The sequence below is a fragment of the Myxine glutinosa genome, chromosome 5 (genome assembly GCF_964187855.1).
Source record: "Myxine glutinosa chromosome 5, kmMyxGlut1.1, whole genome shotgun sequence".
Taxonomy (NCBI): domain Eukaryota; kingdom Metazoa; phylum Chordata; class Myxini; order Myxiniformes; family Myxinidae; genus Myxine; species Myxine glutinosa.
In genome coordinates this window covers 159593363-159619254 of record NC_136265.1, presented here as the reverse complement: position 1 = coordinate 159619254, position 25892 = coordinate 159593363, and the positions used below count along the sequence as shown (strand labels likewise).

At 41.3% G+C, this 25892-nt stretch overlaps 1 protein-coding gene across 1 annotated transcript in view; it reads right to left on the bottom strand.

Moving 5' to 3' along the window:
• Positions 1-25892, bottom strand: part of LOC137426869 (voltage-dependent T-type calcium channel subunit alpha-1G) — a 313379-nt gene that overhangs the window by 16684 nt on the left and 270803 nt on the right. The window contains exons 24-28 of the mRNA XM_078778945.1: positions 21833-21958; positions 21210-21299; positions 16574-16766; positions 6393-6544; positions 6147-6256 (exon numbers count right to left, since the gene is read on the bottom strand). Of these exons, the coding sequence (XP_078635071.1) occupies positions 6147-6256; positions 6393-6544; positions 16574-16766; positions 21210-21299; positions 21833-21958 (671 nt within the window). The remainder of the gene's footprint in view (positions 1-6146; positions 6257-6392; positions 6545-16573; positions 16767-21209; positions 21300-21832; positions 21959-25892) is intronic.

Genomic DNA, 25892 nt, shown 5'->3' with positions numbered 1-25892 from the left:
CATTTCTTTCTTTTCAGCCATTCCTTGGTGGATTTACTGGTATGTTTAGGGTCATTGTCATGTTGCAAGGTCTACCTTCGGTTGAGCTTCAACTTTCCGACAGATGGCCTCACATTATCCTCAAGCACCCTCTGGTACAATGAAGAATTCATAGTGGATTCTATGATGGTGAGCTGCCCAGGCCCTGATGCAGCAAAGCTGCCCCAAACCAGAATATTTCCACCACCATGCTTTACAGTTGGTATCAGGTTCTTGTGGTCAAATGCTGTCTTTGGTTTTCGCCAAACATGTTTTCTGGTACTGTGGCTAAATAGCTCTACCTTTGACTCATCTGTCCAGAGCACATTGTTCCAGAAGTGCTGGTCTTTGCCGAGGTGTTCATTGGCAAACTTTAGTCTTGCCCTGATGTTCTTTCTGGCCAGCAAAGGTTTCCTCCTGGCACACCTCCCATGTAGATCAAATTTGTGCAGCCTCTTTCTAATGGTAGACTCGTGCACTTTGACATCAACAGTGGCAAGAGCTACCTGCAGGTCCCGTTATGACATTCTGGGGTTCTTAGATACTTCTTTCAGCATCTTGCAGTCTGCTCTCGGGCTGAACTTGCTGGGGCGGCCTGGCCTGAACAAGTTGGCAGTAGTTTGGAATCTTCTCCACTTGTTGATGATCTGCCGGACAGTCAAATGATTGATTTCAAATTGTTTGGAGATCTTTTTAAATCCCTTCCCAGACTCGTAGGCATCTTTAACCTTCTTTCTGAAGGCCTCAGAGAGCTCTTTTGATCTCGGCATGGTGACGCCGCACACTTCAACAACAAAGAGCAAACCAAACTAAATGTCTGAGGTTTAAATAAGACAGGTTCCTCCAAGATCCTCTCTAACAATGTTCTAATCATTTGCACCTGAGCTGGTGCACCTGATTCTAATTTTAGGTATTTGAAGTCATGATAAATGTAGGGGTGTACTTACTTTTTCCACATGCGAAATTTGCATTTATGTTTATTTAAATTATACAATGGACTACAAAATGTAAATGTTTCATGATATTTGTTCTATTATATCACCTTTATCTATCAATATTGTTGAAATGAAGATCAAATAGCTGTATGTTGAAATATGTTGAAAAAGTCAAAACTTTACATGGGGTGTACTTACTTTTTCACCTGACTGTATATCCTCCTCCCCCCACACCCACCACTCCATCCTCATACAACTCTCCCTCCAATCCCCCCCCCTCCCACTCCTCCCTCCACCCCCATACAACTCTCCCTTAATCCCTCCTACCCCTCCCACTCTTCCCTCCATTCTCATACAACTCTCCAGACTTCACTGGGCGGTGTTCGTACCTTTATTTCATTTCCACACACGGTTAAAAACTAAAATGTGATATGCTCTACAAACTCTTAATCTGAACCAATGTTCAAAATTTAAACTGCAGAATTGAGTTTAACAGCAGTTCCGACTCCTAAAAAAGTGTTCATTTGCTAAAACAAAACGTTTCACTTAAAAAACGCGTCTCCTTGGCAGTGTTGGCGGTGTTTGGCCAACCAAAAGTGCCACCCGGGGCGGCCGCCACCTTACTGCAGAATTGAGTTTAACAGCAGTACCGACTCCTAAAAAAGTGTTCATTTGCTAAAACAAAATGTTTCACTCAAAAAACGCGTCTCCTTGGCAGTGTTGGCGGTGTTTGGCCAACCAAAAGTGCCACCCGGGGCGGCCGTGGCAGTGTTTGGCCAACCAAAAGTGCCACCCGGGGTGGCCGTGGCAGTGTTTGGCCAACCAAAAGTGCCACCAGGGGCGGCCGCCACCTTCGCCCACCCCCCCTCCAATCCAATCGCTACGCTAGTGCTTGCAGTGGAGTGACACCCTATCCCATTGAAGTATGAATTAAGTTTCAGATAATCATATTGAAAAAGGGTGTTATAACACACCAAAACCTCCCCAGCCTTGTGACTATTTAATTAAGAGCCCTCGTAAAGTGGCGAGAGCACTCCATCAAGCACTCCAACAAAATGGGTGATAAGGAACGGCTGGCTTGGTAAGCGATAGCAAGCTGATTGCTTCTGGTTGAAATGGCTGAGGAATTTTAAAAACAGATCGCAGGTACAATGGAGTGACATCCTATCACATGGAAGTATGAATTAAGTTAAAATTATTATTAAGTTAAATAAATAAAAAACTAACCCCAGAATGAGAATGACAGCCTCGCTTAAATAAATGCATATATACACTTAGTTGTCACAATCGCTAGAAATGGTAAATTTTGTCAGATTTCACTCCAGATATGGTGGACATTTATTTAGTCTACACTCTACAGCATCCAATCCTCATATCCGAATCCAGATTTTGATGATATGCTTCAATTATGCAATGATAATCGGTCGTGTTTCCAAGGCAAGGCACGTTTGAGTAGGCCAAAATAAAATGGCAGCTTAAGAACCCAGCGGGTGGCAGTGGGTTGACCAAGATGGCGGCCTCCCATATTGGTAAGCCTTTTTCGGGTACTTTTCTTATGAGCACCTCGTTAATCATGGAGGTCCAGGTGTATGCATGCAAAGTTTGGGGCCGCTAGGTTTCATGGTTTTGGAGTTATGGAGGAGACAGATGGACGGACACACGGACACTGCCTTTTACTAGAACCCTACTGCAAAGCCGCAATGAGCCGGCGAAGCCAAAGCCTCTTGCCACTATTTTACCCATCACTATGGCATCAGTAGGTTAGGTAGTTAGTGGTAGGTAGGTGTAGTAGGTACCGCACCTAGTTCAAAATGACACCATTTGCATTCTGGATGAGATTAAAATTTATAAAATTTCCTTCTTGATTAATTCGGTGAATTCCGTCTCAACTTCGGATATTTCCGGCCGTGAAAAACTATGCCCTACAGCCGCAAGATTTCTAAAAAATAATTCTTCGTCAATTTTAGAATATTTGACACCGTTTTGAGCCTCTGAAACGCGGTAATAAGCTTTTTTGAAATATTTTTTCAAATGCTCGAATCTCATTGGTTCCGGTGTTTGGTGAAGATTTTCGTTGAAGATAACCAGGGCCCGTGCGGGCCCGGGGAACGAGGTTGTGGTCTTAAAGTATTTTAATTACAAATCAGAGGTGCATAAGATTGTGAATCAAAAAAAGACGGGTGAAACAAACTCCTATTGAACTTTTTCTCAATTTTTTATGCATACTTCCGCATCCGCAAGATGGCGGCCTCCATGGAGCGATTTGGTTTTTGAAATATTTTTTCAAATGCACGAATCTCATTGGTTCCGGTGTTTGGTGACGATTTTCGTTGAAGATAACCAGGGCCCATGTGGGCCCGGGGAACGAGGTTGGTCTTAAAGTATTTTAATTACAAATTAGAGGTGCATAAGATTGTGAATCAAAAAAAGACGGGTGAAACAAACTCCTATTGAACTTTTTGGCAATTTTTTATGCATACTTCCGCATCCGCAAGATGGCGGCCTCCATGGAGCGATTTGGTGCGTCAAAGCTTCGAAATTCTCAAAGGATTCAGCTAAATATGGCTTTTCAACATAATACGTACGCGTTCATTCACAACACCGGCTTCGCCGGCTATTATATATATATATATATATATATATATATATATAAATATATATATATATATATATATATATATATATATATATATATATATATATATATATATATATATATATATATATATACACACACACATGTATATATATATATATTTATATATATATATATATACATATATATATATATATATATATATATATATATATACAGTATATATATATACATGTCAGACCACCAGATTCTTGTACCAGATGCTCAAATTATGGATTTCGAGTTATACCTGCAGCATTAAAGTACCAACCCTGTACCTTCATAAAATAGCAGGGTTGGTCAAATTGGGCAATTACAAATTCATGAAAACAAAAATTTAAAATTTTTTTCATGTGTTCCCCCAAAATGTCAATTTTTTCAACTTTTCATGCCAGGAAATCTAGAAAATTTCGCAAAAAATACCAACCAGTAATTTACAATCAGAATCAATTTCTAGGGTTTAAAGGTTTTTTTTCAAGCATAATGTTGGACAAGTAAAGTAAATAAAAGTACCATAAGAGTTATTGGCCGAGTGCCAATTATTTTTTTACCACCTTGCCAATATTCTGTATTTTTCACTTTTTTCCGAGCAAATAAGTTGTGACCAGCACTGATTTTAATTGGAATTTATGGGAAACAAACACGCACATGTTTCTTCTACTACTGCTATATTTATTATGTACAGCATAATCTGCATTGAATCTTCAAGCATAATCTGCATTGCAACTGTACACAAATACTGTAAATCATCACCCGCCATCTGTACGCTAGCCCAAGCTGTCATGCCAAAATATCAAGGCAAAATGACGAGTAGGCCTACATGTATAGAATTTTCACACACATGTTTGGTGAAGCCCCATTTACAAGACGTATGTACACGAGGCTTGACTTATCCATGAAGGACAAGAAATGCATGTGGCATCATACTACTTACACATGAAAACCCCACGGGATATTAAGTTGGCCGCCAGAAGTGTGATTCAAAGGTCAAGTCATTATCTTGTGAGCCTAATTCACAAAGTACATACAAGTACAGCATTGTTCAGTAAACGATATTCTTTGTCCAGTATATGAATAAAATATCATGCACACTGGATGCACAGCACTGAGCAGCGTGTACAGGTCTTATCAATTGCACAAACTATGATGACTGTCTCAATCATTATCAGTCACGTATCAGTATTATTCATTATCAGTATCATTAATCATCTAAACAAACACGTGTAGCGACTAGCGCGCCACCAGGCGAATGCTGCTGCGGAATCGCGGAAAATGACCATTGAGTCCGAAGCAAAATTCAGGCTTCAACGGTCATAACCGGTAATGCCACTGTCATAGAACGAAAGATCGTATATTTTTCCGTCGATGGGTGAAATATAAGACGAAACTGTGTCCAATAAAAGTATATTTCCAGAGGTTTATTGCTGATAACCGATCAATCCGGAAGCGAAAACGGTGAAACACGCGGCGCCGCCTTTCAACGGCGTTTATACGCAGTCGATGTTTAGCGCATCTGGTACAAGAATCTGGTGGTCTGACACATAAATATATATATATATATATATATATATATATATATATATATATATATATATATATATATATTATATATATATATATATATATATATATATACATATAAGATTCGCGAAGTTTCGGGAACTGAGTGGCATGCTGACGAGGAGGGGAGTGTCGTTGAAGCTGAAGGGAAGGGTGTATGCTGCATGTTTGAGAAGTGTTATGATTTATGGGAGCGAGACATGGGTAATGAACGTAGAGCAGCAGCGAAGGCTGGAAAGGGTGGAAATGCGAATGGTTCAGTGGATGTGTTGAGTATCGCTGAGAGAGAGGAAGACAAATGATTAATTGCGAAAGATGATGGGAATAGAGCCTGCGATGGATCCTGTGAAGAGAAACAGGTTGAGCTGGTTTGGTCATGAATGTAGAAGGAAGTAGAGGACGGGGAAGACCGAGAAATACTTGGCTAAAGGTGGTGGAAGAAGAAATGTGGGCAAGGGGGTTAACAAGGGGAGATGTAGAAAATAGGGCAAAATATTCATGTTTTGTTTTGCACCAAGGAACAACAATAAACTTCGTTGCTTGTTGCAGGTATCATTCTTCAAAATGTACCCAGGGTTTCTGGACCACCCTGTGTGTATACATATATCCTGTATAATCATTTTGTTCAGTATAATGAACATTTTTTTCATTTTTAATTGGTTGCTATACAATAATTACATAACTCTCTGATACGAACATTCATGATACTATACATATAACCAGTATACATGGTGGAAGGAGGGTGGGGGCGATATCCTGCCACACCTTTCCCGACAGGGGCCCCACCTTGTAATATATCATCCATTTTCAGTCTTTCTTGAAGACCAATACAAATAAACACCAATTTAAATCAATGCAGAAATTTGCTGAGATTTTAAAGAATCAAGCATTTAAAAAACTAAATGTAGACACTATAGCATATCCTTGAGATCCATCACGATTGCATGTCTGAGTGTAAGTGCCTGCTGATGGAGATAATGTTGAAATCAAGTCTGGACCTGTCCTTGAAGAAACGCCAGATTCCCAAAGCAACGAGCTTTAGCAGGGCCTCAAGGATAAAGACAGCAGTGAAGATATAATTGCAGTACCTCAGGGTGTGATGCAATTGCTGTAGAAAGACAAAAAGTCAGGTGATGTCATTTCCTGTCTGTACTGTCATACATAATCTATATTCCTCCAATCATTCAGTAATTATTATTTACCGACTCAACCTGGTATTTGTAACATTCCAAAATATCACATACCTCTGGTTGTCTAAAATGCTCCACTGACATTGTGAGCACATTGAGTCCAATGATAATTGAGATGGAAAGTTCAAGGTAGCTTGATGTGCAGAACCGGTGGATATAGCGTCGTACTGCTGAGTATTTAGCCCAGTATGGAGGCTTGGCAGCCTCTGAGATGAGCCCAACATAGGTGGAGAAGTGAGAGGTGGGTGAGGGTATGGTTGTGGGGGGAGGAGGGTGGGAGGAGGAGGGTTGTAATGGTCAGTGGAACTAACAACAACTTTAAGCATATTCTGCATTCATATAATCGGACCAAATAAAAATTCCTCATTCACATTATATAAAGGTGTGTACCGTGTGTACCCCGATTTAGAATAGGTACACCGTATCCCTGCGCATCGTAAGAGGCGACTAAGGGTTGGCGTCAGGAAGGGCATCCGGCCATAAAAACATTGCCTCAAACAGGGAACCATGATTGTCATGGGGCCCGCAAGGCTAACCCCCGCTCTCGTGGGGAAAATGGCCTTAAAACGATCATTCATTCACATTATATAAAGGAAGACCTGTAAACTTAGAATAAAACAATAATTCGTGTTAACAACAGTAATGTGACTATTGCTGTAGGAGGAGGAGTTATGAACCAGACAGCAGTGGAAAGTCAGGTAAAATTGGCCTTTCAAAACATGTTTGATTTCTGCTCTAAAAATATTTATTTCAGAGACATTTTTCCTCCACAAGAACAAGGCTCATTGAAGAGCAAGGTAAAATTGACAGTAGGGTAGCAGGACAACAAAGAGAGGGTGGCGAGGAAACACTGAAACCAGCAAGTAAGAGGGTTGGGTTAAGAAGACCATGGGCCAAGATGGGGGATGACATGAGGTGGTGCTGCACTGCCTGATTGAAGCTCTCAAGAGAAGATTGAGACTGTGGAAGTTGGCCGCTCTCGGGTGGTAGCAAGCAAGGTAGCGTGCTGCCATTGGCCTGTACTGCTTGGTGGCCATGGCGTCCATTGGTTCAGGATCGGTGTCATCCATTGGGTAAGGCTGTCACTGTGTGCGAGTGTGTGCCATTGACCGAAACCTGCGGGGCGCTGATGGAATGCCTTGGGGCTGATTTGATAAAGGTGGTGGCTTTGCCCTTCTCCGCATTCTCTCTCTTGATCTCCTGGGCCCATGGCGAAGTTTGCTATCTGGTCTCCAGCTGTCTCTCTTGCCGCCCGTTGACTGTGAGGCATGCCATGCTCCAAGCTGCAGCTGTGTACTTCGCCACGTTCTGCACACTATTCACTCTGGGGACGACTGTTAGCCTTCAATTATTCCTGCAAGTTCAATGTGCCTAATTGTGTGTGTGTGTGTGTGTGTGTGTGTGTGTGTGTGTGTGTGTGTGTGTGTGTGTGTGTGTGCGTGCGCACGTATCCGGCACCAAGGAGCAAGATTAGTGTCTGTGCTGTTTGTTAAATATCGTGCTTACTTATTATGTCTTGTTTTATCCGGGTTCCATGCTGTGGCCATTAAATATTTATTTCTTCCTCAAGCCTGCGTGGCTTTTAGTTCCTGCCATCTTTCCCGCATCGACCGACTTGGTTTATTGACAACCCTTGGAGGGAAATATTAATTAGGGTAATCTCTTTGTTTGGCTAATCATGCACGTTAGACATGCTCAAGACGAGAAGCACATCGCAACAACTGCTCAAGCGACGTGCTACTTAAATTTGGCCTTTAAGTTCGGCTATACGTGGGACTAATTCCCAGCATGTACAGTAGTTTTTTCCTTTCATCACTTGTGGTTGTGAGTGGAGGCCTTACACATGATAATTTCAAATAGCCAAGGTGTGTGTGTGTGTGTGTGTGTGTGTGTGTGTGTGTGTGTGTGTGTGTGTTTGTTTGTGTGTGTCTGTGAAGGATTGAGAATGTTAAGTAAATGGAAATGTTGATTCATGATTGTTTGAATAGCCTCTTCCTGTATTTAATACTCATTGTATAGCCTCGTACACAAGGCCCTTATCCACATGGCACATACAAGTCGTCCAGTGTTTTACCATACGTCTACATGATTATAGGTGGTGTCAAGAATCACACATCACCGATAGCTGGAAATCTATAACAACTTTACGCATATCCAACGTCTGCTCAAAAATGCAACAGCGGCACAAAAAATGTCAAAAATGATGAATAAGCATGAACCACTAGTATAGCATTGCAATGAATTAATGGTTTGTGGAATTTAAGCTTTGCGATTTCAGGGGAATAATGATAGAAACAAGGATGTCAATTTACACTGCTGCAAACTATCCATCCATGTGTAGCCTGCTTTTAGCAGACAAGTGTTAATAGTCAGGAATGCTTTTTGTCTTTGTTTGCATGAAGTGTGCTGCCATTTCCAATGCTGATCCTGATAATTGCCATTAATTCTTCACCACGATGTAAATATCATACAAGTCGTGTAAATCAATTTGTTTCTATTTTTAAGTTAGTTATTCCGACTGAGTTGGGTTATTTGATATTCCCATGTGAGTACTTAGCTCACATCACACACACACACACACACACACACACACACACACACACGCACACACACACACGCACACACATGCACAACACACACATAAAGTTGGATACATTTAAACCAGACATACACCCCAAAATGTTAATTTTTTTCGAAATTATCTGGTTGTTTTAGGTTAGGGGGTATGAGGAATGACACTTAATGGGAGGATAGAACAAAAACCAACAGCACATTCACCTCTTAACGAGACCCTGCCACACCTCATCATAATCGCTATACACGTGTCCAATCACCCATCCACACCGAAGCTATTTGACAATGTACATGTTTCTCATTCCAGGTTAAATCTATTTTCTGTTTCTCCTGCCACTACCTTTCCAGGGAGCCCATTTCATGCATCAATTTCCCAAAGAGTGAAAGACCTCTGCTTTACTACCATCCAACCTTTCCTCTTCTTAATCACAGGCTGTGGCCCCTGGCCCTGTTACTGTCCATTCTGGTGAAACACTTCTGAATTTATATTGTCTCTACCCTTCATTAGCTTCAACATCTCGATCAGATGCTCTCAAACACCGCCTGCTTTCTAAAGTACAGTATAAAGTCCTACCTTCATCTAGCTAGCCCCAGAATAAATCTAGTCGCTCTCCGTTGAACCCTCTCTGCGGCAGCTGTCCTTACACAACCTTCTAGATGAGGTCTCACTAAATTCCTCTTCAATATTAACACTACCTCTTTTTATTTATAATTTATCACCCAGCAAATACAATCTAGTACCCTATTGACTTCACCTCTGGCTGCCTGCCTGCTCCCTCTCTCCATATCCATTACCACCCCCCAGATCCTTCTGCTGTGTCACATGCTCCAAGACTGCCCCTCACATTCAGTCGTCCCTATTTTCCTTATTCGTACGTATTCCCCGCACTTAGCTTTCCAAATTTTTTATTGCATGTGCTAATCTCTTGCCCAATCTATGAAAATATCTCGACTTTCCTGGATGTGATCACCCACCCCTCTGCTATATATCTTCAGAGAGTAGTTAATGCTTGGAATATTCTCCCTGGAAAGGTAGTAGAAAGAATAGATAGTTTTAAATTGGAACTAGAACTGCCACTTTATAACCGTAATCACTGGTTTCCTCCACATTCTTGCTTTGCTACAACCCCACTTTCATCAGACATGCTTAACACATGATGTCCTCTTTAGAACACTAAATTCAGTATTGTATTTAAAGTTTTTTTTTTTTTAATGAGGTGTCCTCGGGGTTTTTGAGCCTTTTGAGTCCTCGGGATCTTTGAAGTCCTTGGGGTCTTTGGAGTCCTCGGAGTCTTTCAAGTAGTCAGGGTATTTTGGGTCCTCAGGGTCTTTTGGGTCCTCAGGGTCTTTTGAGTCCTCGGTGTCTGTCCTCTGGTTCTTCGTGGTATTTGAGGGTCTTTGGGGTATTTTGGGTTCTTGGTCGTCTTAAGGATCTTAGGGGTTTAGGGGGTCTTAAAGGTAAAATGGGTCTCAGCAGTCCAAAGTGTTGAAAGGTACATTGCGATAGTACATAATTAATACACATACGTAATTCGCTCTTTCACGAGCCTCGATCTTGTATACAAAAAAAAAATAAAAAAAAAATTAAAAGATAGGCATCAGACATGCGTGACACATGATGAGAATCGGTACCGAGAAGCACTGGAGATAGAGGGGCACAGGGATATTGGCAAGACATGTGGATGGGTTGTAGTATACATGCATGTGTTGTGGTTGTGATGTCTGTGGCCCTGTCTTGTCCGTGATATCTGTGGGACATATTACTTTCATCACCCCTTCCAATGCCCCCCCCCCCCCCCAATATAGTTATAATGATAATAATAAATTGCAGTTTAAATATTATTTTGTGTGCATATATGACACCAAGCGTGGTGTTGGCTAAATGGTCGAGGTGGCTAGCTTAAGATATTAGGGTCTTGAGTTTGAGCCCCTGTCTTGCCATTGAAATAACACCGGGTGGGTTGACCCAGCCTGTCATCCTTCCAAGGTCAGCTTACTCTTTGTCTGTGGGACTCATTGCAAAATGAGTACCAGCTTACTGGGGTAATAAGCCATTGAAGTATCCTGCATCGGAGTGACGACCCTTCCAGGATTGTATTCCTCAGCCAATAAAACTCCCTCGGCAGCCATATGCAACTCATGGCATGAAAGGAATGGTTTTATATGTGGCACCTCCTCCCTACTCCCATTGAGATCGAGTCTGTGGTTTGAGACATCTTCTTGGTCTGGTGTTTGTGTGGCGTAGGCATAATGGGCCGAATTGCCTCCTCCTGCGTCAAAGTTCCTTGTTATTCCTTATGATCTCACCTGCTTTGGGTTATCTGCACATTTGGAAAGCCATCCTTTAACCACGCTGCCCAAATAATTGATATAAATTACAAATAATAATGCTCCGAGTAGTGATATTGTGTGTTCATTTGTCCATTGCCAACAAATGTTCTTGTAATTTATGTAAAAAGTACAGCAATATCTATGAACTAGCCTTTCCTGCAATTTATGTACACGCTCCTCCATGAACCATAGATCACTGTAAAAATAGTTTCAAATTAAAAAAGAAAGAAAGCGCCAAAAAAGGAAATAGCTCCAATAGTTGGTTGTTTGGGGGGGGGGGGGGGGGGGGGTTGAACACAACAAGAGCAGGGTTGAAGGCCAAAATAGAGAGAGACTTGGACAAATAAGGAGTGTGGGGAAGAATGAGGGGAAGGGGAGAACACACGGAGTGGAAAAGATGGATACAGAAGCAAACTCTCAGGAATGAAAAAATCTGGAAATGTAGAGAGGTGAGGGGGTGGGGGACAAAATACATAAAGGGCAGAGGGTTCAAGACAAGAAAGGAGGCAGCAGAAGACAGAAAGACCACGGACCTGTCTGCAATGGCGAAGTGATAGGCCCATTGACTCAACTTAATCGCGGGAGATTGCAATCACCTTGAAGACCTTGTTTTCCACGGTGTCAAGTTGAGTGAGGTGTGGGGCATGGGCTCCAAACCAGAAGCAGTATTCCATCAAGCTGTGGCTGAATGCCTTGTAGGTGGATAAGAGTTCAGGTGTGCCTAGGAAGGACGTTGCACGACAGAGGATGCCCAGTCGGTGGCTGAATTTGGAGGCCAACTTTGAGATATGGTTTGCCCAAGAGGGGTTGGAACGAAGGGAAAGCAGAGAGTGGGGACGGTACTGGCAATTGACGGGCTGGAAGGGTAATTGATTGTTGTGTATACACAACCTCTACAAAACGGACTCCTCAGGATTTGCAAACTGGACATACGGAGACAGAATTAATGGGAGGGGTGGAAAAATGTTTTCCATTGAATGCACGGAGGAAAGTGGAGCTGTAGGTACGAGAGGAGGGTGGACGAACTAAGTGTTCAGGAATGAAAAGGTTTTTGGAAATAAGCCTTGTGAAAAAGAAGAAGAGGAAGATATATTGAGGATGAAGAAGAATAATGCATGGGTTGTTCCTGACAGATTAGTAAGGAGAGTGAGGCATTATAAAACACATTTTAAAGCAGATTTTTATGTTCTTAAGAGCTTTTAAAGGAAGAGATATTTTATTCAGTGAAGATTCACTTTGGGAATATTCAATAGGATAAGGGACAGAGAATAAAGGAGGAACTGTGTAAGGCAGAATGAGTTCTTCTATGGCAACATTGGGAGAAAAGAAGCGAAAACGAAGCACGTGGGGTCAAAACAGAGAGAATCAACAAGCCAACGTGCTGGGCCACAAGATTAGGAGGTGGAACTTTAACAGCGACACAAATTCGACTATTCAACACAACCAGGTATGGTTTGGCATGGAAAACTGGATGAAAACATGCCCAGCAACATATAAACAACTAGAACTGCACTCGGTAGAGCGAGCACATACCTTTGCCAGGCTAAGTTTATATTTTGTATCCCACTGATAGGTCAGACCTGGATCTGGACTTTAACCAAAAGCTAATCGGCTCGTTCTTGATCCTAACCAACTATTGCACCAGGTTTTGTCATCAGTCGTCCACAACGTTTTGAAATATAATGCTATATATCGTATCGTTTTTGGCCCGACCACTCAATGGTGAAGAATCACTTCGAGATTTTGAAAAGTCTCGTATCCGGATCCGTATTCAGATCTTCAACAAAATCGAAATTATTTGTCCTCGTCACACAAACACCCGGCCCACCAAGTTCCGTCTGAATCCGTCCACAACTTTTTGAGATATCGGTCTATGTATCGGTTTTAGCCCTATCACTCAAAGGTGAAAAATCACTTTAAAAGATTCTCTGATCCGGATCCGGTTTCAAATCTTCACCAAAATCGAATCATTTTGTCCGAGTCACATACCCAACCTCTCCACCAAATTTCGTCCAAATCCATCCAAAACTTTTTGAAATATCCTGTTCACAAACAAACACAGTCAAACAGACAGACACAGTGCTGAAAACATATGGTAACCTCTATCCACCTTTGGTGGCGGAGGTAAAAAAAACCCCCACTAAAACATAACTTATTTGGTCTGGGAAACTTAGCCTTGATGAGCAGGAGCTCACGAACCAGCATCATATTTGAAGGAACCCAGGAAAGGAAGTTCAAACGGAACCAAAATTTGCTGATAAACAACTGGCTTGACTCTATGTAATCCATGGCTGAAGTTTATCTATTTGGAAGATTGTCAAAGAGCCATGAACTTAATCATACATTTATTATGTTTAATATATTTTTGGAAAAAGTCCTTACTGAAAGTTTTTCAATAACAAAGTCAGGAATTTTACAAGAAGAAAAGGAGATAGGATAAGCCTGTCATGTCTCTTGTTTTGCCCAGAATGCCCTTCCTCCCACCACCCTCAACTGCTGGTCATAAAATTTCCAACTTTAACAGGGCCTGTTTTTCAGTCAAATCTCCATGAAGTATTTTTAGCAGCATCGCATCCGGTAGCCTGCTTCCTTGTCCTCGGCTTGCATTGCTTCTAATGCTAATATTAAATATGTGTTCGTATACAGTGCCATAATGGGACCACTTGCTTGAAAGTATACAGTGCCTTCAGAAAGTATTCATACCCCTTGACTTTTTTTTACATTTTGTTGTGTCACAGCCTGAATTTAAAATGGATGAAATTAAGATTCATTTTTCTCATTGATCATATACCACATAAGGTCAAGTGGAATTTTGTTTTAGAAATTTTTACGAAATGATTAAAAATGTAATACAGAAATATATAATTTACATACATATTCAACCCCCTGAGTCAATACTTCATAAAAGCTCCTTTTTGCAGCGATTACAGCTTCGAGTCTTCTTGGATGCTCTCTGTATCAGCTTTGCACATCTGAAGTTGGGGTGTTTCTCCCATTGGTCCTTGCAGATTTGTTCAAACTATGTTAAGTTGGATGGGGAGTGTCAGTGAAGAGAAATCTTCAAGTCCTTCCACTGATTCTCAATGGGATTCAAGTCTAGGCTTTGGCTGGCCACTCAAGGACTTTCACGTTCTTGTTCTGAAGCCATTCCAGTGTTGCTTTGGCTGTATGCTTGGGGTCATTGTCCTGTTGGAACGTAAATCTTCACCACAGTCTAAGGTCTTTTGCACTCTGAGGCAGGTTCTCCTCAAGGATTTACCTGTATTTGGCTCCATTCATTGTTCCCTCTATCCTCACAAGTCTCCTCGTCCCTGCCGCTGAAAAGCATCCCCATAGCATGATGCTGCCACCACCATGCTTCACAGTAGGGATGGTGTCAGATGGGTGATGAGCTGTGCTTGGTTTCCGTCAGATGTAGTGCTTTGCATTCAGCCCAAATAGTTCAATTTCAATCTCATCGGACCACATAATCTTTTGCCTCATGCTCTCAGTCTTTCACATGCCTTTTTGAAAAATTCAGGCGTGTTGTCATGTGCTTTTTTCTCAGGAGTGGCTTCCGTCTAGCCACTCTCCCATAAAGCCTAGATTTGTGAAGTGCTGTATACTGTTGTCCTTTCAGCAAGTTTTCCCTTCTCAGCCAAGGAACTGTAGTAATGTCACAGTGGTCATTGGGATCTTGGTCACCTGCCTCACCAAGGTCCTTCTTGCTCAGTTTGATCAGATGGCCAGCTCTAGGAAGAGTCTGGGTAGGTCCATATTCTTTCCATTTCCTAACGATGGAGCTCACCATGCTTTTGAGAACTTTTAACACTCTATAGAAATTGTTTTATACTCGTACCTTTCCCCAGATCGAGGCATCTTTACAATTCTATCTCGGTACTGTTCTACAAACAATTCCTTGGATTTCATGGTAGAGTTTCTGCTCTTACATGCACCGTCACCTGTGGGACCTTGTATAGAGAGGTGTGTTTCTTTCTAAATCATGTCCAATCAATTGAATTGGCCACAGGTGGACTCCAATTAAGTTGTAGAGACATCTCAAGGAAGATCAAAGGAAATTGGACGCACCTGAGCTCAATTTGGAGTGTCATAGCAAAGTGGTTGAATACTTATTGAAACATTTGAGCTTTTCATTTTTTATTATTTTGAAAAAAAATTAATAATATATATATATATATATATATATATATATATATATATATACTTTGACATTATGGGGTGTTATGTGGGGATCAGTGAATAAAAAAAACTTAATTTAACCCATTTTAAATTCAGGCTGCAACACAACAAAATGTGAAAAAGTTTAGGGGTGTGAATACTTTCTGAAGGTACTGTAGACATTGAAGTGTAGCTGCTATCCTCACTGCTCTGAAAAAAACCCCAAAATACAGCTGCAGATTCAACAAATAATGGACAAAAGAATACAATTGGAGAGAGCCCTTTTGTTCGAACAAAGACATAATGTCTGAAATGTCAACTTTACTTTGCTTCTCATGGCGGTTAGCGCCGTTAAACCAACCATTCTATTTGTCTGCTGATGCAGACTGATTGCTTTGACAAAGTACAGCATTCATCCTACTCATAACTATTCAGTTAATGATAAAAGAGCAGAGAGAAAACTAGAATGCCATTCGGTGGAGCACATACCTCTGCTTGGCTGAACAGTTTACAATTTGTATCCCATTGATAGGCCGGATCTAGATCCGGACCTGAACCAAAATCTAATCGGCTAGTTGTGCCACCTAACCAACTCATCCACCAAGTTTTGTCATAACTCGTCCACAACTTTTTGAAATATGCTATAAATCGTTTTTGGCCCTATATCTATCTCTCAATGGTGAGGAATCACTTTTAAAAAATTAAAAATTTCTCAGATACGGATCCGGATTCAGATCTTCACCAAATTTGAATCAATTCTTCCTCGTCACACACCCAAACCTATCCACCAGATTTCCTCTGACTCCATCCATAACGTTTTTAGATATCGTGCTATATATCGTTTTTGGCCCTATCTCTCAATGTTGAAGAATCACATAAATATTATTGTATCCAGATCAAGATCTTCACCAAAATCTAACAATTTCACCCAAGTTGCACACACAACTTCTCCACAAAATTTCATCCGAATCCGTATACAACTTTTTGAGATATCCTGTTCACAGACAGACAGACAAAGGTGAAGGCATATCCTCCACCCATATTCAGTGGCTAGGGTAAAAATGATGCATTAATAAGAAAAAGGTGCAACAGGCAGGATGGTCTGATTGGCCTTTTCTATACTTTATGGATTGTCCAATGAAGAAGGTGAACATAAAAATAATAATCTTTACTTCTCAGCTTCTTCTGAAGACGACGTTGGCGAATCTCCTCCAAATGCTGCGCTTCTTCTTCCTCTTGCTGCTGCCTGCAGTTTTGAAAGTTTTCTACGACGACGCCAACAAACATGTTCAGTACAATGAAGCCAACGATGAGCAGGAACGAGATGAAATAGAACAACATCCAGGGATTGTGGTTTCGTTGAGGCTGCAAGTAATGGGATCAAGTGAGGTCAAGGGTGTTGGGGTCAAAGAAGAATTATTATTAAATGAGTGAATCAATTGTATATTATCATCAAAGTGAATAAATATATTGAGAACTACCAGGAGTACCCAGCGTTGTCTGGTGATGTTCTTCTAATCCTGTTGGCGTTTTGAAGAAATCAATTTGATTTTTTTCTGTTTTTTTGTGGATGCCTAATACACTTCTCTACACACATGAAGGAAAATTTATATTTAATACAATAATATCACACACACACACACGCACGCATGCACGCACGCACACACACACACACACACACACACGCACACACTAATCGGGGATAATTTCAAGAACATCCAGGGATTGTGGTTTCGTTGAGGCTGCAAGTAATGGGATCAAGTGAGGTCAAGGGTGTTGGGGTCAAAGAAGAATTATTATTAAATGAGTGAATCAATTGTATATTATCATCAAAGTGAATAAATATATTGAGAACTACCAAGAGTACCCAGCGTTGTCTGGTGATGTTCTTCTAATCCTGTTGGCGTTTTGAAGAAATCAATTTGATTTTTTTCTGTTTTTTTGTGGATGCCTAATACACTTCTCTACACACACGAAGGAAAATTTATATTTAATACAATAATATCACACACACACACACGCACGCACGCACGCACGCACACACACACACACACGCACACACTAATCGGGGATAATTTAACATTACCCTTCATATAACTACAAAAGCTCAGGCACAATGGAGCGACTTTTAAAGATTCCCAAAAAATTGAACTTTTTTTTCAAAATTTTCTTTTTGCCCAATACACTCCCTGGCAATCACTGATGAACCTCTGAAAGTTTGATGAAGATCCGTTCAGCCCTCTCTGAGAGAAATGGCAACATACAGCCAGACAAACGGCTCTCTTATAGTATATATCACTTTTTTTTTAGCTTTCCATGTTGAAAGAGAATGAGAGAATGTACAAATGCTTATAATGCACTTGGCACTTTAGCTACAGGCCATTTTAAATGCTTTTATACGCACCTTATAATGTATACTATGACCACTGAATGTTTGGATGTTTACCATGCCCCATTAATGTATGTTTTTTGTTTTTTTTTGTCTTTAAGAGCACACTACCTCAAATTCCTAACAACTGTCAATTGTTGTGGTAATAAAGTATTGAATCTTGAATCTTGAAATTCCTTTTGGCGACACAATGTAGGGTCCGTGGAATGGATGAAGGTTGCTTCTAACATACATAGATGTAACGTACTCCGACCTCAGCTCAATATCTGAAACATATCTGCATTGTACTGGTCTGCACAACCGGGGTTGGCAGCCAAGTGCGGTGCAATGGAAGAAGAACAAGAAATGGCCGAAGGTCCTTGAACGTTCTTACATGCTTGTACCGGTTGAGTTTTCACTCCCAAGTTCTTTCCTCGAATCGCTAGGTGGACATGATGTTTGTTACGATCAGCCAACCTTTGGGTTGTACGGCCCACATACCGAGCTTCACATCGGCACTTAAACTTGTGTTTAACTTTGCTGATTTGTGAGGTGGGCAGCACATCTTTGTTGACTGACGTGAGCAGACGGCGAGAGGTGAGATTACTCGAGGTTGCACAGCCAGAACCAAATTGTCCACAGCATGGATAGAATAAAAAAAAGCTTTTGGCAGTGTCCCACATTCATGAATGATAAAGTGCATGCAAATGTACAAGATAAATCCCCAAATAATCAAGCTGATTGAAAAAGCCATGGATCTATGGAATACCACGCTAATTCTGCAGCACTCAGAAGGAAAAATTGAAATATCAGGAGTAAAGATAGGACATGGGATCTTCCAAGGAGACAGCCTTTCCCCTCTCCTGTTTTTCTGGCCCTGGACCTACTAAATAACCTCATTAATGAGCAGGGGCACAGATACACCCTAACAATCATACATGGCAACGCCTGGTGTTGGCTTAGCGGTTAGGGTGCCGGCTTGGGATCCTAGGATCCTGGGTTCGAATCCTGGTTGATTGCTGAATTAACACCAGGTGGTTTGACTCAGCCTGTCATCCTTCTGAGGTCGGCAAATTGAGTACCAGTTCACTCGTAATTCCCTGTGTGTCACAAGAGGTGACTAACAGGGTTGGCGGCAGGAAGGGCATCCGGCTGTAAAACATTGCTTCAAAAAGGGGACCATGGTGCCTGAAAAAGGCCCAACCCTACTCTGCGGGGAAAAATGGCCTCTAAAGGTGGTACATACATCCAATAAAAGAATGTCCAAAAATTGACAGAACTGAAATTAGTGAAACGGTTCTCTGACGACATCCAAATGGAATTTGGCCTAGATAAGTGTGTCAAATGCACACTTGTGCAAGGTAGACCAATAAAAACAGATAACATAAAAATCGACCTAAATACAAAAATAAAGGAGCTTGACAATGAAGCATCTTACAAATACCTTGGAGTAGAAGAGGGCCACCATATTTATCATAAAAATGTGCAAAACAATTACCAAAGAATACCTGCGTAGAACGCGACTGATCCTGAAAACATACCTATCTTCAAGGAACAAAATCAAAGCCATAAACCAACTTGCAGTACCAGTGTGCCAGTACAGTTGCAGTATAGCAAAGCAGATAGTACACAAGCAGATAGTATAAAACTCGATATCAAAACAAGGAAACTCCTCACTATGCACAAAACGTTCTACAAAAATCAGTGCATCCCAAGAATGTACCTGCAGAGGAAATAAGGAGGTGGCGGCCTGATGGAACTCAATCAAGAGCACAGAGGCTGTAGGATTAACAGAATAAATGAAAATCTCAACAGACTACCGAATACAATTTGTGTACAAGCATGAACAAAACAAATCAGAAAAGGTATCTCTCACTCACTTTGAAAAAAAAAACATCCAAAAATAGGTGCGATTACAAGATGTTATGCACCAACCCGAAACAGCAACAAATACAGCCCCAACGATTGCAAAAAAGACAAAAGAAAAATACAAGATGAAATATCAGCAGATATACAGTGAAAACTGGGAGAAAGGCAAAAGAGCAGGGAAATAAAAAAAAAGAGTTGGACAGATTGGGGATAGATAAAGAAGGATCAATGGAATGGTTAAGGAAAGATCCACTCAACTGGGAGTGCGAACGAATCATTATTAATGACCAAGACCAAGGACACTACACCAATGAATTTAAGAAGATGCCAGGACTGAGTCAATCGGAAAAGTCTGCAAGGTGGAATCAAAAAGTACAAGTCACCTCCTATCAGGATGTAAAAAAAAAAACTCATGTCAGAACAGCTGTACACCCAAAGGCACAACAAGGTAGGTAGAGTAATCCACTGGCACATCTGTAGAAATATTCAATATCCCAGTTCCACAAAACTAATGGAAATGTGAACCCAAAGAAATAATTGAAAACAAGGACACAATGCTAACATGTGACCTGATGATCCCATTCAACGTGAACATAGAAAGCAAAGCACTGTGATGGGACATAGTACTGAGACACAAAAAGGAAAAGAGGGCATTGCTAATGGAGATATCAGTACCCAGTGATGTTTGGTCTAAATAACGCAGAAATCAAGAAAACAACTAAATATGAAGACCTCAAGAATGAAGTGAAAAGGTTCTGGAGGCTGAAGAGCGCCAACATTGTACCAGTGATAATTGGAGCAATGGGAATGATAAAGAAGAACCTTACAGAGTTTTTTTTTTTGTATACAAGATCGAGGCTCTTGTAAGAGCTAATCTTAAAAACCATCCCTGGGAACATTACCACAAACATACTACAGTTGGAGGCTGTACAGTTGGGCTCAGTGACGATCCTGAAAAGAGTCCTTGGAACAAAACTCTGAGAACAACACAACTTCACAACTTAGCCCGTGAATCACAATACTTCACTGAAGCGGGTGTGGATACTTTGACTACTGGTAGGATTCCGTTCCACCTTCTAAAACCCAAATTATGGAGTAAATAACCCTGACACACACCCATCATCATCATCATCATCATTTTGCACATAAATGTCATACCTAATTTTTAAAATTATGTTAATTTCCGTTGATGTGAAACGCTTGGCCAAATTGAATAACAAAATGAATACCAGTGGTAAAGAAAAACAGGATTCAGATCGCAGTGATGTCATATTTTACGTTTGATCCAACACCTTTTGTCTCCCTCTCAGACTTTTGTTGCTATTCAAAATTTTCTCTTCCACTCAACAACAGGAGACGTTGTTTAAATATATCGTGACCTTGCTAAAACGGTGATAATGGAAGAGCAAAATGTAAACACTGAGAATACAAAATAAAGAACAAGCGTGCGTTTTGTTATCGCAACAAAAAGCATAATCTCTCGCGCCGCAATGAAAGGACGCAATGCCCAAGCTAGTTATGACGACAACAGCAATCATTGCGGACATTTCTCATCAGAAACAAAACCTTGCCTGTTGATCCACACCGACCGCATCCAGACCGTTGTACATTATATCCACCCAGCCATCCTTGGTGGACATCACAAACAATGTCATTAAAGCCTGGAGAAAGTGGTTAGGGTGGGGTAGGGAATAATTAGACATTTTAATAGCATCACCTTTTTGAAAGGTGTTGACATATCCTGCTAGCAACTGGAATTGAAATTATGTTTGTATTAACAGAAATTATTTTACTGCAGTTCTGCAAAGCTATTGCACACAAACAGCAGTTTATGACCTAGTCCTGACCCAGACAGGAATTTGGAATTTTACCAGAACAGTAAACTACACGTGAGGAAAGATACAGCAGAATCTTTTAAGTCCACAACTTAAAACAAGCAGATGGAATGACTGGGTTAACATCACCTTGCAATGGCGCCATACCTTGTCTGCTTGTGTGAGAATGCTCTTAGATTTTGATTTATATGCTTTTAATACAATTAACCATAACACGTATAGATACAGCACATTATCTAATTATATCTGAGACTCATGTTCTTAGGTTTGAAGCACAAGTTTAAAATTTGTGTAGGAAACTTTGCTGAATGTGTGTAGCTCAAGCGTGTGCAATGCAAAATAAGAATGACAGAACAAACCTTGCCTATGTTGTCGAAGTTGTATGTGTGCCTTTGCCATGTATGATTGCTTTTTAAGCAATCCACATGTGTTGTTATGTTGGTGACATCATCTGTGTCACAGAAGAAAAACTTCCCTTTGAAGAGCTGCCAAAGAAGAGGAGACGTTCTGCAGTGAGCAGCATGTTTATTGCACATTCACACAGTAATGGGTGATATATACAAATATATATATATATATATATATATATATATATACATACATACATACATACATACATACATACATACATATATAATTATATATATATATATGCACTCAACCCTCGGCTATCGCGCCTAATTGGTGCCGCTATCGGTGCGCATTAGCCGAAATCGCGATAGCCGAACTGAAGAACGTATGGTAATAATTCTAATTGGTGCCAGGACCCCTAATTTGACCACATATTTAACCTATTTTTGCCACTTTTTTACCAAGTGTTTCTACCATATAAAGAAACATTAACATATAAAGAAACATTAAAACAAGAATCACAATATGTAAATAAAAATAAAATGGTAAAAAAAGTACTTTTTTACCATTTTATTTACCTTTTTGGGAACGATGAGGAGCATAGGTGGTTGGGTAGGCTCCGAGGCTTGGGTGGAGTCTTATTGACCACCCCTACGTGCCTCTAACTCGTCCAGGATTGCGTCAGCTGAAGCACCAGAGAAGCGCTCAACGTCAGAGGGCTCGTCAAAGACAGAGGGCTGTGCCTCGTTGCGACGCCGTAAGCAGGGTCGGCATCATGGGGGGTGGGGGGCATTCGCGGGCCATGCCCACCCAAATGAGTTATTGTGCCCCCCCCCCCCACACCCACCCGCATGCCAAGCCTTTGGCGCCAAACTTGCACGTCGGCTATATTTTGTGCAGTGTGTGTGTGTGTGTGTGTGTGTTTGTGTGAAAGAGAGAGACTTTGCAGCATGTTTTTAAATTGGAGCTGGGTTGGTGTGTTGGTTGTTGATGGCAAACTCTTATTATCAAGCATTTACATCATAGATTGAGGTCTCGAACGGCAGTTTGTGCCCCCCCCCCCCCAACCCCCCGCGGTTACCCTAATGTCCCCCGATTAGACTTGTTCTGAGGCAGAATCTGGCCGTAAGAATTCGGTGATCTGGCGTTGGCGGAGGGAGTTGACGTGGGCATGATACTGCTCCTCGTAACCTGCCAGTGCCGTATTAATAAAGGAGCACCTTGCTTCACTGTTGAATGTTAAATCTTGTCTACGTTTCTACGACAATCACGGTTTTGGTAAATACCTCGCACTGTTGACTCATTTATCCCAAATTTCTTTCCAACACTTTGCTTTGTTTCACCATTGTCTATCAACTGCACAATTTCGAATTTCTGAGCGTAAGTGAAGTTCTTCCTCATCTTGATTTCCCTTGATTTCTCTTTCCCCACGCTCGGTGATGACGTAGCACCCTTTCCACCATTTCCGGTACGCTATAGCGCATATTTGGGGCGCGATAGTCGTGTGTTGTGCAGTTTTTTAGGTAGCCGCGATAGCAAAGAAACGCGATAGCCGAGGGTTGAGTGTGTATATATATATACATACGGTGGGGTATGCTTACACATTGTGTAAGCAACAATAAGCCGTGCTTCGTAAATCGGTACATAATAAATGGAAGCTTTATGATAATGGGCAGGCATCACCGACCTACTAGATATCAATTTAAAAAAAAATTCTTTGCTGACACGTTTAGTTTTTACGTAAATTTCCATTGAGGTTTTTATTTCACAGTTTACCTTTATGTAAATTACAATTTTCAAATGCTAGATATCGATTGTTTTTTTTTTAAACAGTTGTGGTTACGGTTATCTATATATATAAAAGAAAGTTTTTGTTTGTTTGTTTGTTTGTTTGTCTGTGCAAGCTAATCTCCTGAACGGTGAAAGATTGGAGGAAACCTCTAATACAAAAAATGTCGGGACGGGCCCCGGAAAGGTTTTAGGCTAGGTGGCAAGACTGGTCAAGGCCCACCTCGGCCGGGCCGGGCAAATTTCGCAATTAAAAGCTGAGCTGAATTATAGTAGTCAATCTTCTACGGCCACAAGTAAAAGCTGAATTATGGTAGTAAATTCATTCAAAAAGAACCAAAAATGTCGGGACGGGCCCTGGGAAGGTTATAGGCTAGGTGGCGAGGCCGGTCGAGGCCGCTTCGGCCGAGCTGGGCCCATTTCGCAATTAAAAGCTGAGCTAAATTATAGTAGTCAATCTGCTACGGCCGCGAGTAAAAGCTGAATTATAGCAGTAAATGCATTCAAAAAGAACCAAAAATGTCGGGACAGGCCCGGGAAGGTTATAAGCTAGATGGTGAGGCCGGTCGAGGCCCACCTCGGCCGAGCTGGGCCCATTTCACAATTAAAAGCTGAGCTGAATTATAGTAGTCAATCGTCTACGGCCGCGAGTAAAAGCTGAATTATAGTAGTAAATTCATTCAAAAAGAACTATAAATGTTGGGATGGGCCCCAAGAAGGTTATAGGCGAGGTGGCGAGGCCGGTCGTGGCCGCTTCGGCTGAGCTGGGCCCATTTCGCAATTAAAAGCTGAGCTGAATTACAGTAGTCAATCTTCTACGGCCATGAGTAAAAGCTGAATTATAGTAGTAAATTCATTCAAAAAGAACCAAAAATGTCGGGACGGGCCCCGGGAAGGTTATAGGCTCGGTGGCGAGGCCGGCCGAGGCCGCATCGGCCAGGCTGGGCCCATTTCACAATTAAAAGCTGAGCTGAATTATAGTAGTCAATCTTCTACGGCCGCGAGTGAAAGCTGAATTATAGTAGTAAATTCATTCAAAAAGAACCCGGGCAACGCCGGGTGCTTTCGGCTAGTTTAACATCAATTTTCATTTGCTGACACTTTCCAACAGTTCTCTGATTTTTCCCAGTGTATCAGCTTGGATGTCCACCTGCACGTGAAATTCCATTTTTATATGTCACCCAGGAGGTACCAAACATTAATATCAGTGAGTGAGTGAGTGAGTCAGTCGTTAGAATGAGCTTTATATGTTAGATTATACGAGTATAAAAGCCCATCAAAAGTGATGGGCTGCAAGCTTCCTGAGCATGCCAGAGTCTGAAGCCTTGGCCTAGCATCAGGTGTGCTCATATCTTCTTTATTTATTAGACATCCTGTGGACGTAAATGAATACTCGTTTTACTCTGTATGTTGCATATCACGTGCAGCGAATTTCACTTCCCTGTGTCTTGTACTTATTGTTATTTTAAAACAAACACTTCTGTTCACCGCCCTCGAGGCTTGGTTTGCTTTCGATCTGGCTTTCACGAGGCAAGATCTACCGGTGATATCCTTTCTTACGTTACAAATGTCTGGGCCTCTTCTCTGAGAGATTTTGGGGAATCCTTTGCTGCAGGCCTTGATATCTCAAAAGCGTTTGACAGAGTTTGGCATCTGGGTATGATATCCAAGCTTCCTTCTTTTGGCTTTCCTCCTTCACTCTGCTCTCTCATATCTCTAGCTTTCTATCCGACCACTCTATCGCCGTAATTGTTGATGGTTCAACATCTCCCTCCTTCCCATCAACAGCGGTGTCCCTCAGGGTTCTGTCCTGTCTCCAACACTCTTCCTTATTTTTTTATCAATGACCTTCTTTCTTCTACAAATAACTAAATGCACTCGTAAGCTGATGACTCGACATTACATTCCTCCATGTTTTTCCCATCTGCCTCATCTTCCTTCATTCGATCTACAACTCATTTGATCACAGCCACATCTTTAAATTCGGATTTGGACAAGATTTCTCAGTGGGGCAAATGTAATCAGGTTAAGTTAAATGTTTCTAAAACTCAATTTCTTCCCATCTCTCTCTCTCTAAAACTCCTCTCAACTCTCCAATCTCCTTTGAAAGCTCCACAATTACACCATGTGATTCAATAAACCTACTAGGTATTACCGTAACTTCAAATTTATCCTGGAATCTACACATTACACGAATAGCTAAGTCTGCCTCGAAGAAACTGGGAGTCCTGTTCAGATGTCGAAGATTCTTCTCCTCTCAACAGTTGCTTCATCTATATA